Source organism: Anolis carolinensis, chromosome 1, assembly GCF_035594765.1.
Source record: "Anolis carolinensis isolate JA03-04 chromosome 1, rAnoCar3.1.pri, whole genome shotgun sequence".
Taxonomy (NCBI): Eukaryota; Metazoa; Chordata; class Lepidosauria; order Squamata; family Dactyloidae; genus Anolis; species Anolis carolinensis.
In genome coordinates, this window is record NC_085841.1 from 311,811,735 (window position 1) to 311,831,287 (window position 19,553).

The 19,553-nt window shown below is 37.3% G+C and overlaps 1 protein-coding gene across 1 annotated transcript in view; it reads left to right on the forward strand.

Annotated features, from left to right (window-relative positions):
* The window catches only part of sptbn5 (spectrin beta, non-erythrocytic 5), a 108,766-nt gene that overhangs the window by 14,840 nt on the left and 74,373 nt on the right, over positions 1 to 19,553 (forward strand). The window contains exons 7-21 of the mRNA XM_062967166.1: positions 329 to 482; positions 1,669 to 1,869; positions 2,846 to 3,052; positions 3,147 to 3,359; positions 4,933 to 5,085; positions 8,103 to 8,233; positions 8,791 to 9,042; positions 10,618 to 10,905; positions 11,472 to 11,715; positions 12,782 to 12,921; positions 14,302 to 14,401; positions 14,820 to 14,990; positions 15,275 to 15,439; positions 17,518 to 17,744; positions 19,044 to 19,230. Of these exons, the coding sequence (XP_062823236.1) occupies positions 329 to 482; positions 1,669 to 1,869; positions 2,846 to 3,052; positions 3,147 to 3,359; positions 4,933 to 5,085; positions 8,103 to 8,233; positions 8,791 to 9,042; positions 10,618 to 10,905; positions 11,472 to 11,715; positions 12,782 to 12,921; positions 14,302 to 14,401; positions 14,820 to 14,990; positions 15,275 to 15,439; positions 17,518 to 17,744; positions 19,044 to 19,230 (2,833 nt within the window). The remainder of the gene's footprint in view (positions 1 to 328; positions 483 to 1,668; positions 1,870 to 2,845; positions 3,053 to 3,146; positions 3,360 to 4,932; positions 5,086 to 8,102; positions 8,234 to 8,790; positions 9,043 to 10,617; positions 10,906 to 11,471; positions 11,716 to 12,781; positions 12,922 to 14,301; positions 14,402 to 14,819; positions 14,991 to 15,274; positions 15,440 to 17,517; positions 17,745 to 19,043; positions 19,231 to 19,553) is intronic.

Genomic DNA, 19,553 nt, shown 5'->3' on the forward strand with positions numbered 1-19,553 from the left:
GAGAGGAGACAATAGCAATGTTTAAATATTTGAAAGATTGTTATATTGAGGAGGGAGCATGCTTGTTTTCTGCTGCTCTAGAGACTGGAAACTGAAGCAATTGATTCAAATATCAGGAAAAGAGATACCACCTAAACATTAGGAAGCCCTTCTTGATAGTCAGAGCTTTTACAGTGGAATATGCTTCCTTGGAGGGTGGTAGCATCTCCTTCTCTTTTAAACAGAAAGAGCTCTGCACCAGATTTTCATATGTTAGAACTTCTGGAAAAAATGAAATTGTATTTAGCTATAGACATTACAAAATGTACTGTTTGTTCCTTTTTACTAGTCAGCATCAACTGGAAGATACTGTGAAGCTTTTTGAGTTTTTCCATGAGTGCAAGGAAGAGGAGTACTGGCTATTAGACAAGAGGAAGCTGGTGAAGACAAGAATGTTAGGACGTAATCTCAATCACATTTTGGCTTCTCTCCAAAGTCACAAGGTTGGTAATACCTGAGTTCTTGATCACTTATGCACATTTAGTAATGGTGCAAATAGAGATGTGAGCAAAACTGTGGGAGGCAGTGCAATATCAGCAGTAATTATAAGTGTTGAACTAGAACTTACAAGATCCATATCAAGTTCTACACTCACTGTTAAAACTTGTTGGATGACTTTGGACCAGTCATTGCCTGAGTCTCAAAGGACTGTTGTGAAGCCATGTGTACCACTCTGAACACTTTGGAAGAATGTTGGGCTAGGATTGTAAATAATATTTATAAAATTAGCACTAAAATAAATAATGTCTTGGATGAGAGAAGGAAAGTAACTGAAAAGCTTGGAAATAACTTAATACAAATAACGGCAAACAGCTTTTTTAGATTCTTTTGTCTTATGTTCAGAAGGATCTCCAGGCAAGGTGGTAATCGTCTATGTTGGAAGACAGAATTTAGGAACTGTAGTCCAATAGTAATAGCAACAACAACAATAATAATATTGGCAATAATAATGATGATGTCATCCCCAAGTTGTGGTAAAGTATTGGCCCATTCTCTGTTATGTCTGTTCAGATAACAGAAAGGTAGAAGGGAGTATGTTTTGTGTACCCATATCAGTGGCCTGCAGCATTCAAATGTTTTTCTTTTGAAAAATAACAAAAGGTACAGTAGAGTCTCACTTATCCAACATTCACTTATCCAATGTTCTGGATTATCCAACACATTTTTGTAGTCAATGTTTTCAATACATCATGATATTTTGGTGCTAAATTCGTAAATACAGTAATTACTACATAGCATTACTTCAGATTGAACTACTTTTTCTGTCAAATTTGTTGTATATCATGATGTTTTGGTGCTTCATTTGTAAAATCATAATGTAACTTGATGTTTAATAGGCTTTTCCTTAATCCCTCCTTATTATCCAACATATTCGCTTATCCAACATTCTGCCGGCCTGTTTATGTTGGATAAGTGAGACTCTACTGTACCGTTTTTAGTTCTTCTGAGAAACCAGAAAGCAAAATATTAACCTTTCCTTTAAAACTCCAACTGTAACAGGATCTAACTATTTTAGGAACAAATGCCTTGGGATGATAATTGTGACTGTAAATTCTCAAAAACCCAAAAGAATATTATCAGAGTTTGCTTCATAGCAGCATCTAGACATAATCAATTTCTGTCTGGCAGGCTCTACAAGATGAGTGCAATTTTCACCAAATGATTTGTTCTAAAATCAACTGCAAAGGGTCTGAACTTAGTCAGAAAAGTCCTTCAAACCGGAAGGATATCCAAAGAAAGACTGACAATATCCAGCAATTGTGGCAACAGCTCCATAATGAAGTGGTAAATCAGAAAACCCAGTTGGAGGCAGCTGCTCTCATCAAACAGGTAAACTGGTCTGCAGTTTTATCCAAACAAGACAAAGCAAATAAATAATTAATATATTAAGATCTTTAGCCATCTGTTAAATTCTTGAATATGTTGTCATGTTAAGATATGGTAGGCAAATGAATTCCCCCTGATCCCCATTTTTGAGACTCCTGAAGCCACCTGCTAGGCACGGAACCTCCAATTTTAAGATAAAAATCTGAAATTGGGCAGTTTTTGTCTGACAAGCACATGGGAATCCCCAAAGCACCCAGATTTCTCTCACCATTTTGGGAACACCTGAAATGAAGAGGTATTTGCGAGCAGTTGTGTGCCTCATGCCCTGGGCGGGGGGGGGGGGGGGGGTCAGAATGGAGAACTTAGAGGCCCTTCCACACAGCCATATAACCCAGAATATCAAGGCAGATAATCAACAATATCTTCTTTGAACTGGGCTGTCTGGGTGCCCTTCCACACAGCCATTCAACCCAGAATATCAAGGCAGATAATACATAATATTTGCTTTGAACTGGATTATCTGAGTCCACACTGCCATATAATCCAATTCAATGTGGATTTTAGACAGCTGTGTGGAAGGGGCCTAGGAAACCATCAGTGATCTCAGCAGTGTTCAAGTAAGCATTGGTCAATATTAAGCAATAATAATTGGCTATTGGCACCATCTGGCAGGTGACTGGTCACCAAGCCTTGTTCAAAAGAAGGTTGCCAGTCTATATTGGCAGGTAGGGTAATAGCCTTTAATGGTATAGTGGTTTGTATTGGGACCATGTCTCTGGAGACCTTCTCACTCATGGAAACTGACTGAGTGACCTTAGCCAACTCATATACTTTCAGCCTGAGAGGAAGGCAAATCATACAAAAAAAAAAAAAAAAAAAACCCTGTGATAGATTTGCCTTAGGGCGGGAAATGACTTGAAGGCACAGAACAACAAGAGTAATACTGCTAACAACACAGTGCTCATTTTTCTCTCCTCAGTACTTTGCTGATGCTGGTGAGGTGGACTCCCGGTTGCAGGAACTGCATACCCTCCTAGCTAGTGAAGATTATGGGAAGGATGTATCGAGTGCTGAATCTTTGTTGCATCGCCACTTTCATTTGGAGAAGGAACTTGGTACTTACTCAGCAGAAATAAGCCACCTGGAAGAGCAGGTCCATTGTGTGACACGACAAGCTGCTTCCATTGTGAGTACTAAAATGAAGTGGCTAAGCTATGCATAATGCATAATTCAAGTCTCAAGTATAGAAAATTCAATGTTGTGGCTCTTTTTCTTGCCAGATGGTATCAGTGCCAACATCAAACATAGAGATCAACAACAGCACAAACCAGAGGGTAACCAAAACACCAGCAAGACATTATGTGTCACGAGTTTCTGCCCAAACTACAGCCATAAGACCATTTGGATCCGATCCTCATTTTGTTACAGAAAACATCTGGAAGACTCAGAATACGATCAACTTATTGTATGAAAAACTACAAATTATGGCTGAGGTATGTCAATGATATCATTTGTATTTTCGGAATTTAGTTTTCCTCTGAAATCTCTAAATGCAACTGCACATCTAAATTTGCATAGATGATTGTGTCAATTGAACTTACATGAATGTTGCCCTACCAAACTATGTTTGATTCAGTGGCTTTGCTCTGGGACTACCAATGGGATTTTGGTCAATGTCTGCACTCACACTCCCAATATATATGTACTCTATATACTCATATACTGTATATAATACTTGGAGTTCTGTATAATTTTTCATACAACTCATTGAAGTGTAATATAGTCCATGAAAACTCATGTTTATTAGTAAGTTAGCAACAATATTTTTCTGTAATGTCTGGAGTACTGATGATGCACCACAGTAGCAGTTGTACTTCTAGTATTGCTAAGAGATGGCAAGGGAAGGCAGATGCAGGCTTGAGAAGCTTGTTTCCGCAATGTCTTCCTTTCTCTACAGCCATGACACTCATGGCTTATTCCCTCTTGACCAAAGAAATACAGAAAGGAAAATTGTCAACTACAGGTGCAAAAACCACAAAAGACCATCACAAAACATAGATGAGAAAATGCTAGAAATATAAGAAGCCTTAAAAATAAGATTCTATTTACAGCCAACATGGATAACAAATGAATATAGAAATATAGAACTAAATAGAATAATGCAACTTACAATGACAAACAAAATATGCATAGAGCACTACTAATATAGCAGGAAAATAAAAATATAAAGAACAAGTATCACTTACCTCCCATGCTGGTGCTCACTGTGTATTCAAGCTCTGTTTAATTTAATAAACATCAGAACAAAGAAATAGTTGCATAGAGTTCTCATGGGAATGGCTTTCCAAATGTGCTTCCATTTAGCCACCTGTGTGTCCATGGCCCCATTTGTTTACAGCTCTTAACTGCTGTTTTGGAATTTTAAAATGTGCACATTCATTGGAGTGGTCCACACCAGCATATAAGAACCAAGTCACATGTTTTCCTTGAGTGCAGGGATATACAGTCATGCCAATATTCACATTTTCCAGCCAAAATCGTGTTTTAAGTGCACCTTTCTACCAGGTTTTTTTAACCGTTACTACTATCCAGCATGCATTTTCAGCAAACGCCATTTAGCCATGCACCCCTTTTATCCTGATTCCTTCCACATTTTAGGGGCCTCACAGAACAGTAACTGCCCATATTTTTCCTTTAGACCTTCTAGGTTTTTTTAACCACATAAAATTGATTAAGGAGGAAAAGACTGAATAGTTGAACAATATTTTTTTATTGGTAACACTAGGCAATGTCTGTCTGGAAGTTCCCTTTGATTTATTAGATTTGATTTCCAGATCATTGTAAAAGACAGGAGCCAAATCTGTTTTGCAAAGCTAGATCTTGAACACAGTGAGCAGATCTGAGCTCAAAATTTGTTATTGAACATAATGTTTGTTTATTGTCCTTCTCAGATAGCTTTAAAACAAAATTCTGCTTGACACATTGCCATATTTTTAACCAGTCACCTATTTCATTTAACTCCAAAATTTGGTACTTGTTCAAACTATGTCTATTTTTTCCATCCAGCACAGGAAAACAGAATTAGAAGAAAGGATCCGACTCTACCAGTTTTACAGCTCCTGTGAAGAATTTCAGTCTTGGATAGATGACAAAGAAAAATTTTTCAAGACCATTCAGCCAAAGGCAGATAATGTGGATGCTATGCAGCAGAAATACCAGGTGCCATTTTTCTTAGCAATCTCATTCAGAGTCATAACTTACTTCACTTTCTTATTTGTTTATGTTTCCCACTACTGAATTCAAATTTCTGTAAAAGAAAAAGAAACAATTATTCAAGAGGGAAAAATTCTCAACAAAGATCCAAAATGGGAATATTAGAGGAAATTGCAATAAAGCAATCTATTTTGATATCATACATAATTCTTATAAGTATCTCATTAAAATAATAGCAACATTATGAACCCAAGTTAAACGCTCACCTTTAGTTTTGAAGAAAAGGATTTCTGCCTTGACCATTAAACTTTGCATAAAAGGATATAATTTCAATGAATGGTAATATCAAGCTCAAAGGTTGACATCATAGTTAACACAGGCTCTGGAATGTCAAGTGTTCCACTAGTTAGGCTTCTTTGGATTAGTTTCATTTGTCAATCCCATATGTTATTCTGTCACTTGCCTAACATATTTTATAAGATGTAGCAAATATGGACAGATTATGTGAGTCTAATGGTAAATTACTTCTCAATATCAGTAAATGCCTCTTTTTAATAGTTGAAGGCAACTGCTGCCTTGGAGAAGGTTGTTGTGCTTTCTCCTTCATGGTCCCAGAGATATGTGAGAATTTTTCCTTATTGTTAATATTTGCTTTGGTAGGAAAATGCTTTGAGTGTGTAGTGACTAAGCAAGTTGAGATCAGACAATCAGGATCCATTTCAGTCTGGTTTTAGGCCAGCATCAGGGATAGAATGCCTCCTTGTGCTGTGCCATATAACAGATTCTTTTTTGAGTAGCAGTAATCTCCAGACATCACAGGCTGAAACCTATGTGAAAAATATTGCAATTCAGGACCACTGAATTGCAATTTCCCTGATTCCCAATCAATTCAGTCAAAGACCAATGTTAAAGACCAACCAAGATACTATGTTTGATAGTATCAAAGTCCATTGAGAAATCCAAAATCACCAATATCTGATGCTCAGGAGAAGATCATTGACAAAGGTGACCACAACAGTCTCAATTCCATATCATACTCTGAAATCAGCTTGAAATAGATATCATCCAAGACTGCATGAAGTTGGAAGATAACTGCCCTCTCAGTCAACTTGCCAAAAAAGAAACATTAGATATTAGTCTATAGTTGTTAAAGGCCAGAAGGTTAGAGGAGGAGTTTTTTTAGAACCAGTCATACCATCACTTCTTTTAAACAAGGTTAAAAACTTCCCTTCCCAAGAGAAACATTAATAACCTTGCTGAGATCTAACTGTGTCACCTCTGGACAACCAGCCAAGAAGGATAGGGATTGAGGGGACAGGTTGTTTTCCTTCCTTGTTCTAACAGTTCGTCTACATTTGTGATGCTCATCAATTGAAACTGATCTAGAGTAATCCTAGTCAGAGTTGTTGGACATCCCATTATCAGCTTATGTTATAATGACAGCATCTAAATCAGTGCTTATCTGTGAGATTTTATCTGAGAAATGATTGTTAAAAGAATCACCACAAACTACAGCAGGCTCTAGAATTGGTTTTGGGGGAAGGTCCCTGAATGGTTCAGCCGAATATGAATTTACAAACGCAATGGGTGCAGATGATAAAACTTTTTGCTGCACATACTGTATTACTACCTTATAGAAACAAATATGTTCTCTATATTGTGTCCTGTCAGACATAAGTCATCCTTTCTTCCATCTGTGCTCTAGTCATTCTTTCTGTTTGAGTTGCCTAAGGTCTTACACCAAGGGACCCAATTAATACCGAGGGCCCTTCCAGATAGGCCCTGATCCCGGGTTTTCTGTTTATCCCAGATTATCTGGCAGTGCAGACTCATATAATCCAGTTTAAAGCAGAAAAACTGGGATCAGATCCTAGGATATAGGGCCTGTCTGGAAGGGCCCTGAGTTGGGGAGAGCATTTGGAAGTAGGTGTGCCTATAGCTATGGACAGATCTTACTTCCATCTATTGACGGATTTTGACAGGACCATCCAAAAGCTATAATGCTTTTTGGAATCCTAAAGTATCTATAAGCCTTTTAGGTTAGATCATGTTAATAGGTCCACCATCCCTGCAGGGACAGACAGTAGCTATGATGCTAATTCTAACTAGAAAATGTTCTGTTCTTAACAACTTGGAGGTCCATGACAACCTGGAGCCCATCCCTGTGGTCAGAATTTAATATACCACCAAGGGTGTGACTCTGAGTGTGTGGGCTCTGAGACCAATTGGGCTAGGACCATATTTGTCACGGGTGCCATTAACTATCAAACTCTACCTGACACTAACAGAACCCTCAATCTATGTTTTGCCATCAGACTCAGATAAACACATTAAATGTGATTCAGTTCCCTAATAAGTAGTGTGGTCAGGTTAAGATAATCTTCACAGACCATGTCTACTTCACCCCTTGCTCCCTTGCCTACTTTCCATAACCTGCTCAGTAACACAATATCCTGGTCGGAGAGCCTGAGCTTATGTCAGGATATAATCTACACGCTATATATGACCCACATGTATACATACATTGATAGAGGAAAACTGGACAAATAGTAGAGTTAAATTACAATAACACACAATGAGTACCATCTGTTACAATTCCGTGTAAAGCTTAAGAAAAATGACCACTCAGAACAGCACCAATTGTTGATAAGCTAATCGTCCTTATCTTGTTATGTTGATTAACACAGATAATGAGACAAGAAGCCATTATCTCAATTGAAGACTAAATGGATAGAAGACTTGTAATTCAGCAGTGACAAGCTGCTGTGAGAGCACAATGCCTCAACACAGATGTAAAAATTGTGAAAAATTGCTCTTTTTTGTTAGATTCTACATTGAAGAGCTTTTTTTTTTTATAAGGAAGACAGGAAAGCAAACTTGGTATGTTAGGAATGCTAGCCATAATAAAACATATTCATTTGTATAAAGGGTTATAAATAATCATTTATGTATTGTGAAGTTTGGAAACAAGCTTTTATTCTTTAATTTACCCTACCTTTATTATTTATTTTGTTTCCCCCCAGAGTTTCCTAATAGAATTGGCTGCTGGGAAGAGTCAATTGGATGATATCATTAGCTTAGCTGATATGTTTTCTAAGAGCAGCCCAGGAAAGCAGAATGAAATCCAAACCTGGAAAAAAGAGATGTACTCGAGGTAAAAGGTGCAGAATAAACGGATAGCCCAATGAAGCAGTATTACCAAGTTAATTTCAGCTTAATATGCATTTAGTTGTCAATCTATTCTATCTAATTTCCTCATTAATTTGTAATTTAAAAATATATATGCATAAAATTAGATTTTTCATATGTAGTGTTTCATATTATCTGCTAATGACATACATATTTTCATACACAGCCTTTCCAAATAGATGCATTTGTGTATATAACGTAATTCTGAATGTATATATTTTATTATAAACATCTCAAAATGCATAGAAGAGTACAACCTGCAGAATATCAATAGTCTGATCCACATACTAGTCCAGGAAATATTCATTAGATTTGTTTGCTTAAAAGTAGAGACTAAATAAAATTCTGATCTGGATACAGAGTATATATGGTGACAATGGTGAAAAAAACAATACATTTTAGTTGTAAATATAGTAGCAGGGGGGCCACAAAGTGAAGTATCTCTGAGCATATTTAGAACTCACTTGCCCTATCACTGACAGATATGACCAATTCTGATGCACTTTACTTTTCTACTTTTAGGTGGGAACGCTTGGAAGTATTAAAAGAAGAAAAAGGTTCAGAGCTGATTAGTGTGGTTGATGTAAAAACATTCCTTTTAGACTGCGAAAACACTCAAAGGTTGCTACAAGACAAGAAGGCTCATCTTGAAGATTTAGGACACAGAAACAACCCTGCTGTTCTTGAATCAGAGAAACGCAAGCTTGCAACCTTTGAAAGAGAAGTCCTTGTGCTGGAGAGAAAAATTGAATACCTCAACAGTGTGGCTAAATCGTAAGAAACTGGTTCTTTGCTGTGCTATAGCCTGTCTTGGGAAAACTGGTGTCCATATCAAAACTTAGAAATGTTACCCTTAAAGCAAACATATTCGTAATACTTTATAAGACAAGTATTTTGTTATGGTAGCTCATTTCCAGTGTTTGAGAAGTAACGTTCCAACAACATATTACTTTTAAATATATATTTATATTTAATAACATGTCACTTTAAAATATACATTTCTTTAAAAAAATGGAAACTACCAAAATGATCCCAAATATCCAAATGACTCCCAAATAATGTCATAGTAAGGTTACTAATCACTCACACTGTTAACATGATTGTCATTGCATTGATAAAAGTAACACAATTTGGACTTACTGCTTTAAAAAAAATGAAGCAAATAGTGTCAGCCCATTTTTTCTGAATTTCAAATCCTTCTACATCCATTACCCTGACTCTTGCAAATCAAAGCTCATGTGCGTGTCCTCACATGCGCCCATAGGAATTGCAAAGAACCTTGTGACTCTAGAGTCCACACCGGGGAGTTAAAATAATATCAATACTGTAAGAATCCTTTTCAAGATGGTGCTAGAAGACACCAGTATTAATTCTATCCTGCCTTTCATCTAAGGATTGCATACAAGGTTCTCTCCCAGTTAAAGGGTTAAGGCAGTGGTTCTCAATCTGGGGTCCCCAGGTGTTTTTGGCATTTAACTCCAAGAAATCCTAACAGCTGAGAACCACTGGGTTAAGGTAATGACCGATACCATATACCCATGGAAAATTATGTGGAAAATATTGGTGTTAGGATGCTACATAGTTTGCTTGCTGAGATTTCTAGATTCAATCCTTAGCATTCTTGGTTTTAAAATAATTGAATAGCAAAATTACTGTCTGAGATTTTAGGAAAAGCTTCTTGTGGACAGAGGCAGTGACCTTCGTCTAGATGGGCAAACTGTTTATCTTGATTCAAGGTAGTTTCCAGTGTTCTTTTGACTACCCTGGGGTCACTCAGAGTAGTCAAGTTGTGTGAGTTGCACAATTGAAGAAGGATTTGGCAAATTAATCACTACCCTTTTTTCATATGCACACAGAATAATAGTGTTTCAGTGAGTGCTAGGAGTACTTACCTCAGTGATCTTTACAGTAGGTCTTTATGCTAGGTTAGGCCCCTTCCACACAGCTGTATATAATCCACATTGAACTGGGTTATATGGCAGTGTGGATTCAGATAACCCAGTTCAAAGCAGATATGGTATATCATCTGCCTTGATATTCTGGGCTATATGGTTATAGACATGTGTTGGTTACAACAGCTTGAAGAGTCCATGGTTGAGATGAAATTTTAACTGGTTAATTATTGGTCTAAAATCCTTAGATTAAAAGAAGACCCTCAAAAATGTACAAGAACACAGGTTAATTAATTTACATAAGAATCGTTTTGGTATCAGAAAGTGTAGTGGGAATTTAGCTTCCTACCTCAAATGGACTTTCTTTGGTGGATTCCAGCTCAGCCTGGTTCAAACTGTAATGAAATAGATCAATGTCTCTAATGATTCAAGAATGCACCTCGGATTTCTTATCCAGGATCAAGGATACCAATCCTTCAGAGAGCAGGGCCATCATGGAACAAGTAGAAGACATGGAAGAACTGCTGTCAACAGTAAAGTCAAAGGCTGATGAAGGAGGAAAGGCTCTGCAGATAGCACAGGACCAGCAGGCTTTTCTGAAAGAGAACTGCAGGCTCCTACTATGGGCAGATGGCATGAAGGAGAAAATGACTAGTGAGGAGGTGGGGATAGATGTGGTCACTGCAGAGCAACTGCTGAAAGAACATCAGGGTTTGTTGAAGGAAATACACACTCAGAACTACAGGTAAATGTACTTGGACAACAGTGTAACATAAGAATAAGAACTATAGTAATAGCTGCCTAATGTGTTATCAAAGGCTGCCTTCCTGGAAAGCATTGAAAGGTGAGTAGACATATTCATGGAAGATCTCACTGTAATGACTGTGTGTTGTCTCTAATATACATTTGAATACTATTTTGCTGGGTAACATGCATGAGAGGAGTTATTGGACCCAAGACTGTCATTCTTGTGGGCATTCTGGAAGCTCTTGACAACTGTGCAAACAAAATGTTGAATCAGACAAAGATTTGGTTTCATTTACCATTGCTCTTCTTGTACTCTTATGTTTAGTTCTAGAAATCTAAAAAAAATATGTGGAATTGTATGTGAATGTTTTTAAAAGGCATATGAGATGTTGCCAGAGAGTTTGATATCCAAATCCTCTAGTAGGTGATTTTATAATTAGATCTGCACATTGTATCAAGTACTATTGTTGTATCAAAGAAACAGGAAGAGGTAATAAATAGATATAGCTATGCTGTTCTTCACTTGAAGATACTATATGGCTTCTTTCTTGTCACTGTTGGTAGATTTAAGCAACTGCAAGAACTGGGCCAGAAAATCATGGATGGTCCACCCAACAACAAAGCTTTGGATGTTTATGATTCTGTGCACAAACTTACTCAGAAGAGGAATGAGTTGGATGAGTTGTGGGCAAAGCGTCGAAAGAGGCTCCAGGAAGGTGTGGAACTGCAGAAGTTCAACAAGGAAATTGATAGTATTCATGCTGCTCTCTCCAGCCATGAAGCCTTTCTTCGGACTGATAGTCTTGGGGTAAATAAAAATAACAACCCAGTTAACTATTTTCACATTTATCATGGGAATTGCCATAGGATTCTCTCACTATATGAGGTACTAAATGCTGGACATAGAAATAAACCCTTTCTAGGCTACTGCCATTTTGCTTATTCTCCATGTTTCAAACTATTTAATCACAGTTTCTCTAGAACATTTATAGTTTTCCTTGCACCTTCCCAGAACCCATGGAGACTGGGAAAAGGAAAACAGGCAGTGCTGGAGAATATGATATCCACCCTTTGCAATGAAGTTCAGCTGATGCTTCCCAGTATGTTAGGGAATTGTATTTTTTCATAGCATGTGATTATTTTTACCTACATTGATTATATTTATCATGCTTTGATTTGGTGATTGGAATTGGAAGGTACACATCTGCTTGTTTGATTTCTGAAGCACATATATCTCAGAGAATCTTATTGCGGGGATGGATTCATTATAAGAAATATTTATGCTATCACGCTGATTCCATTATAGGAAAAACAAATACACAATAAGCTTTATGTTAGATATGTATGACAAAATCAAAATTACTTTCCTTAAAACAGATGACCAACCTATTTGAATTAGATATTATGTTGTTATTATGAGGTATAAAAAGTAACAACAATAAAAATAATATACATTTTTAAACAATTTAATGCATTCAAAGGTGGCTCTTTAAACCATCTTAAATCTATCTCTCCGAACAAAGCCTCTTTCCTATTTTCTGTATGAATCTAACAAAACTGCTTAGAGCAATTGTCTGGACATTTATTGGTTTGTTTTTCACAAATCCCTTTAGCATTTTGCTTGGTTGTGTCATATGGAGCTCTCTGGTCTACTGATAGTAGTGAACAACCTTACAAACAAGTCATGAGGAAGAACTTGGCTACTCACATGTGCAAGTTAAGCATATTTGTGGCCAGTTATAATGTAAAGGGTACTTGATGAGAAGTAGATGCAAAAGGATATGCCAGAAAGAGTGCTTTCTCCAAAATAGATTTGTAGGGGGAATTTCTGTCACACTACAGGTTGTCTTCAAGTTTTGTTTTTGCCTCTTCAGAACCACGTAGATTCTGTTCGAAGTCTCCTGAAACGTCATGAGGATTTTGAACGAGTGCTGCTTGGACTGAAACACCGAGCAAACTTAGCCAATGAGCATGGAGAACAACTGGTAGAAAGGGGCCATTTTGCTTCTGAAGTGTATGTGTGCCTGTATTTTTTTTTTTTGGATCTAAGAGGGACTATGTTCTATTCATGTACCATATTAAGTGACACAGTAATATATCTTTTAGGAGCTCTCGGTGGCGCAATGGGTTAAACTCTTGTGCCGGCAGGACTGCTGACTGAAAGGTCAGCAATTCAAATATGGGGAGCGGAGTGAGCTCCCATCTGTCAGCTCCAGCTTCTTGTGGGGACATGAGAGAAGCCTCCCACAGGATCTGGGCATCCCTTGGGTAATGTTCTTGCGGATGACCAATTCTCTCAACATAAAAGCGACTAGCAGTTTCTCAAATCACTACTGACATGAAAATCATATATATATATATATATATATATATATATATATATATATATATATATATATATATCTTGTCAGGGTTTTTTGTGTATATCTCATTGCTATTTATATGAGAGATTTGTATTTTCAAATTAAGCAAAGACACTTTAAATCTATGAAAATAGTCTGAAAATATCTTAAAATAAGCAATACATTTTACTTTTAAACAGCTGTTTTGTTGTAATTAGAATGGGATTCTGAAAAAAAATTACACCAAATATCATCATTCCACACACTGTGTGGGAAAATGTATGTAACGTAGTTTACCAGCTCATCTACTAATATTAATCCAAGTAGTCAGAATCAAATTTTCCAAGTGACTTTGCAGTTCAAAATGTGCACAGTAGAGCCAGCTCCACCACTAGATAAAATGAAGCATTCAACTCCCTGGATGCTCTTACAGTACTCTATTTTGCCTCATCCTTTTGGAGAACAGAGCTGTGGATGCAATGACATTAGCTGAGGGCTGCCTAAAGTAGCCTGCTGCACTTCAGGGCCAGTATTAAAGCAAGTTTCAACTGTGTTCAGCTTCTATGCCCTGGTACACAGAATGCACTCTATGCAGTGAAGCCTCTTTGTATGAAAAGGAAGTAAATCTTGTCTGAGATATGGTCATGTTATTTATTTAATTAGTTTATACTTCAGCCTTTTAACAAAAATAAAACACCAGAAACTTATTACTATCTGTCTCTCTGTCTATTGCATGTCTATTTACCATCTTTGTATTCAGCCTACATGAAGGGAGAGAAGCAAAGAATCTGAAATAAAATGGGAACACTAGAAATAAACATTAGAAAGAGGGAAAGTTAATTATAGGGCAGCACATTAGAAACCATAATTTGAAGTGGTTAATTTGGTTTAGCATGACCGGTGAATTGGCAAACCATAGTTGTAACCATTATTTACTTTTCTAAGGCAATATAAAGTTTGGATGACATGTCTTACTTGCCTTTTCCTCTCCCCCTCCCCCCTTCACTTAAGGCATTTTGTATCTACAAATGTTTCTGTTATTTCTCCTGCAGGATTGAAGAGAGAATAGCTGCTTTACGAGAAAGGTGGAAATTGCTAACAAGCAGTAATGAACAGAGAAAGAAGAGGTTACTAGAATCACTACTTTTACAGGTTAGAGCATTTCTCAATTGGTTTACCCTATCACTTTATCACACTGAGCTTTTGGACGCTTGCTCCTCTTCGGGGACGAAGCCTGCCAAGTGCCATCAGAGGACACTGGCTTGGCCCTGCCCCATTTTCACTGAACAACGCAAGTAAGCTGTGTTTTGGGTAGCTCCTACAGAGCTACCTGCATTTTTCTGCCCTTTTCCCCATCTGATGGGAAAGCTAGATTTGGGGGGGGGGGGGGGCTCATCTATTTGCTGAGGTCTCTAGACAAATCCATTACATATAATTTTCAGGTCTCAGAGAAATCCCTGATTTAAAAATATTGTATCTGCAGCAATACATTAAAAACAAGCAGAACAAGATCTTCTGATAGGAGATAGATCTAAATGGATTAAGTCTGTGTCAATGTATGCAACTGCAGGAGTTTAGTCATGATACTGCGGAGCTATTGCTGTGGATGGAGGAGAAGTACAAGACAGCATCAGATGAATCCTACCGTGACCCAACCAATGTCCTACGGAAGTTGAAAAAGCATGAGGCTGCAGAGCAGGAAATGATGGCTAATAAGAAGCATTTTGTGGAGCTGATGGTGGTAAGGATAGTATCATGAATATTTTCAAAATAGTCAACAGTGTATTAATGCTATTATAACTATTATTTCCTTGTGCAGAGAAGGTTCAGAATTAAATCAGTGACTCAAAGCAAATTAACAGACAGTAACACTAGTTGCATGGGCTTATATTTATGCACTTGAATACAGAATGTGATCATTTTAATGGTCATGTTGCTAATGTTAAAACATGAATTCATGGTCAATAATATAGAAAATAACAATCAAGAGATTGGTCATTTAACAAATGTATTTTATGTGTTCAGGCAGGAAATCAACTGGTTCAGGATGGCCACTATGCTGCAGATTCTATTCAGGATAAAATGTCAGAACTGAAGACGAAATGGGAGAAGCTCTACAGCAAAATGATGGAGCGAGGAGACAAACTGAGGCAGGCTGGTCAGCAAGAACAATTGATGGAACTTCTCGAGGTGAGAAGCTACTTTTTTGTACCAGGAAGGCTAGAAACGCACACAGCCAATTTGTTATTGCTATTAATTTATGAAGGTACACTTGCAGAGAAGGGAAGGATTTTAGTTTTCAATGTATGCAGGGGGTGCAAATGTATTTAAATTCTAAACATATTAAAGAATTTTAGAAATGGAGCTTTCACAAGTGAAAGTATAATAAGTTTAATATTTTAACATAAAATTAGCAGGTCTAGCTGTAATACCCTAAAATGTCACTAATACTACTATTATTTAGGTAAAAGACAGGACACTAATACTGGAGAGGTTTTTTTTTCGTGTCAGGAGCAATCGGAGTTGCTTCTGGAGTGAGAGAATTGGCTGTCTGCAAGGACGTTGCCCAGGGGACACCTGGATGTTTTTTGATGTTTTACCATCCTTGTGGGAGGCTTCTCTCATGTCCCCACATGGAGCTGGAGCTGATAGAGGGAGCTCATCCGCACTCTCCCTGGCAGCCTTCAGGTCAGCAACCCAACCTTCAAGTCACAAGGCTTTTATCCCCTAGGCCACTGGAGGCTCCTAATACTGGAGAAGTTTTTTTTTTTAATACTGGAGAGGTGATTATGCTAATTTAGTGAGTGTTATTCAACCTATTAGCTGTTTGGAAGTTGATATTTTAGTTTTAGAACTTCTATAGTAAGAAAAGAAAGGTGATGCTCTCTAGTTATTTTTTTAAAGTGTAGGCTTGGCCTATCCAGTGATTTCTGAAGTAGTAGAAAAAGTGAAACCTTAATTATTAAAATTCAGGTTTAAGTTATCCTTAATGATGAATATTGTGTGTTGTTGTTAAAAACAACACTCTAATGTCTGATAGGACTCTAAAAACAAATAGCATAAGAAAAATACAACAAAATATTATTAAACCAGACTATTTGAAAAACTGCATCTCCACATACAAACCAACTTGAGCACTAAGATCTATGGAGGAGGCCCTGTTCTCAGTCCCACCTCTGTCTCAAGCACAGCTGGTGGGAACGCGAGAAAGGAACTTCTCCGTGATCGCTCCCCACCTCTGCAACTCCCTCTCTAAAGAACTAAAAATGGCTCCCTCCCTCCTCTCCTTCAAAAAGCTTCAAAAAACCCATCTATGTATTCTAGCCTACAGAGAGAAGGATTAGGACATCTTTGTATATACCCTCACCTAGTCACTAACACCTACCTTCGCTTGTTTGATACTACATACCATTTTAGTTTTAATGATTTAGTCTAATTTTAAAGAGTTTATAGCTTATGTTGTACATGTGTGCGTGTGGTATTATGTTATGTTTATTTAAGTTTGCTGTTTTATAATTTTTATTGAGTTTGTTTACCTACTGTTTGATTTGTTATATGTTGTTTTTGGCATTTAATGTTTGCCACTATGCTATTTCCAGTGGAAACTGCCCTGAGGCCCTCGGGGAGATAGGGCAGGTTATAAATAAAGCATTATTATTATTATTATTATTATTATTATTATTATTATTATTATTATTATTATTATTATATTAAAATGCTCAACACTGTATAAAGAATAGAAGCAGTATCAAAATTATGCAAGGAATCACAGAACCAGAATTATTTCTGAAAAAATCACAAATAATGCTTTTTTTATATGTTCAGAGAAAATGGAACAGATGCCTAGTGGGGATTTTTCAAGTAGGTCCACTATCATGTGACAGATGCCATTAAAAAACCAGAGAAAAAAACTCTTTCCTGCAATCTCAGAGCATTTGATCAGCGAAGGGGGGGGGGGCACCTCCTTCCTAAAGAGACTTGCTGAGATTGTATAGCATGTTTGTATGTGATGGAAGAAATTATTATGGCAGAGAGAAACAGATGCTAAGACTTGTTGCACCAAAAGTTGTATATTAAATAAAGATGGAGTTTGCTAGTAGACTATCCCCTTCCACCAAAACTGCATAGATCTTGCTATCAGAGGAAGGAAGGAAGGAAGGAAGGAAGGAAGGAAGGAAGGAAGGAAGGAAGGAAGGAAGGAAGGAAGGAAGGAAGGAAGGAAGGAAGGAAAATTTTTGTCTGCCCACTCTAAACATTTTTTTATTTAGGATGCTGAAGAGAAAATAGAGAAGATAGAGAAGATTCTTCAAGACACAGAGATGGGCCATGACTTACGTTCTAGCCGCAATTTGCTCAAGGAGCACAGACAACTGGAAAATGAGATGCAGGGGTTGGCTGAGAAAATGAGCTCCATTGTGTACCATGCTGAGAAAATGGCTACAAATCATTTTGACAGTGAGAGGATTCTGGATGAAACACAGACATATTTAGAAAGGTGAGCTGTTCCACAGTAACTCTGAAGAGCACTTTAAAAGCAGAATGGCACTTTAGCAAGCAGACAACATGGCAGAGCTAGAAAAGTGCAGTGACTGCAATGATGAAATTAGATATGAGAAGAATATACAACCAAATTCTACTCCAGAATGGGACAATGGACAAATCACTATCTCTCATCCTAATCACTAATCAGCACTTTACAGGATTTTTGTAATGATAAAACGTTGCTCTGATCTTCTAAGAAAAAGAGTCAGGATACAAATGAAGCAAATAAGACTGGGAAAATGATATGAAACAAAACATCTGAAACAATGTTTAGGCATCACATATTTTACAAATATAAATACATTATACCTCTCTTGTGTTGTCAACACACTCCTATAAAATGCAGAATAAATAGTATTAGTATTACATTATGGTATCTTTCTAGATATTGGGTTTTGGAGTCCTTATGCTTTTACTCAATCAAGTAGAAAGCAGCAAAACACAGAGAGGGAGGGGAGACAGAAGTATATCCTAATCCAAGAACCCATTGTTAACTTCTCCAGATGAACCACAGTCACTCTCCATTTTGGGATAGTTAACTGTTCAAGGTAAAGGTAAAGGTTTCCCCTAACGTTAAGTCCAGTCGTGACCGACTCTCTATTTCTAAGCCGAAGAGCCGGCGTTGTCCATAGACATCTCCAAGGTCATGTGGCCTGCACGACTGAATGGAGCGCCGTTACCTTCCCGCTGAAGCGGTTCAAAAGGGAAAACAATTCTTGACTGTATTTTCAACTATCTTCTTTCAGTGTTATCTTTAGCTGGATTATCAATGATTGAGTTTCCTGAATATTATTATTACATCCCAGGGTTTTGAAACTCATTTCTTGGTAGGCAACAAATTTAAATTATGATATGTGTAAAATATGCTTAGAACATTTTGAATGATAGAAAAATCACTTACTGTGTATCTGATGATGATGATGATGATGATGATGATGATGATGATGATGATGATGATGATGATGATGATGGCCTTTGTGGCTTCATAAGGTTCTCAGCACATTCTTTTTCAATGGTTCATCACTAAATTTCAGCAATATCATTAGACTTTTAAGTTATACATCAGATCGATACATTTTGTCACATGGAAGATACTTCATTGACAAGTTGGATCATTGATCCTTTCTTCCACAACTCTCAATTGTATTTTTGATTATATGGACTCATCTATTAACAATGTTTGGTCGTCAAGAGACTCCTGCACTTGCATCAGCCATGTGTGAACAGCATTGCTATAACATCTGCCTTACAGGTTTGACTCTCTCCAAGAACCGCTTTCAGAAAGAGGTCAGGCACTGCAAGCAAGAGTTCAGCTGTTTCAGTTCTACCATGACGTGGACATGGAAATGAAGTGGATTCATGAACGAAAGCCAGTTGCCAACTCCACAGACCGGGGCAAGTCCTTGAATATGGCTCAAAGCTTACTGCAGAAGCACAAGGTGATTCCTCAGTTCTGATGCCCCTGCTATAGATGGATCACGTTGAGGTCATGGGCTAGTTCTCTATTCAGACAGAAAATTTTTGGGAGCAAGGAGAATTAATCCCATTCAAATCCCACAGTTTTTGGCACAATCCTATATGTTAATCATGATTTTTCTCTCTTAAAGCTTTCACTTTTCCAAGTTTGAAAAGACATAGAAGAAATGTGGCTAGTTTGCAGAAAAAAAACTGAAAAAAGTGTGTTGAGCACACAATTCCCATTGGAAATAAAAAGAAATAAACCAAGATTTCAGGAAACCGACTAGAAACCTTGTTCACTTTT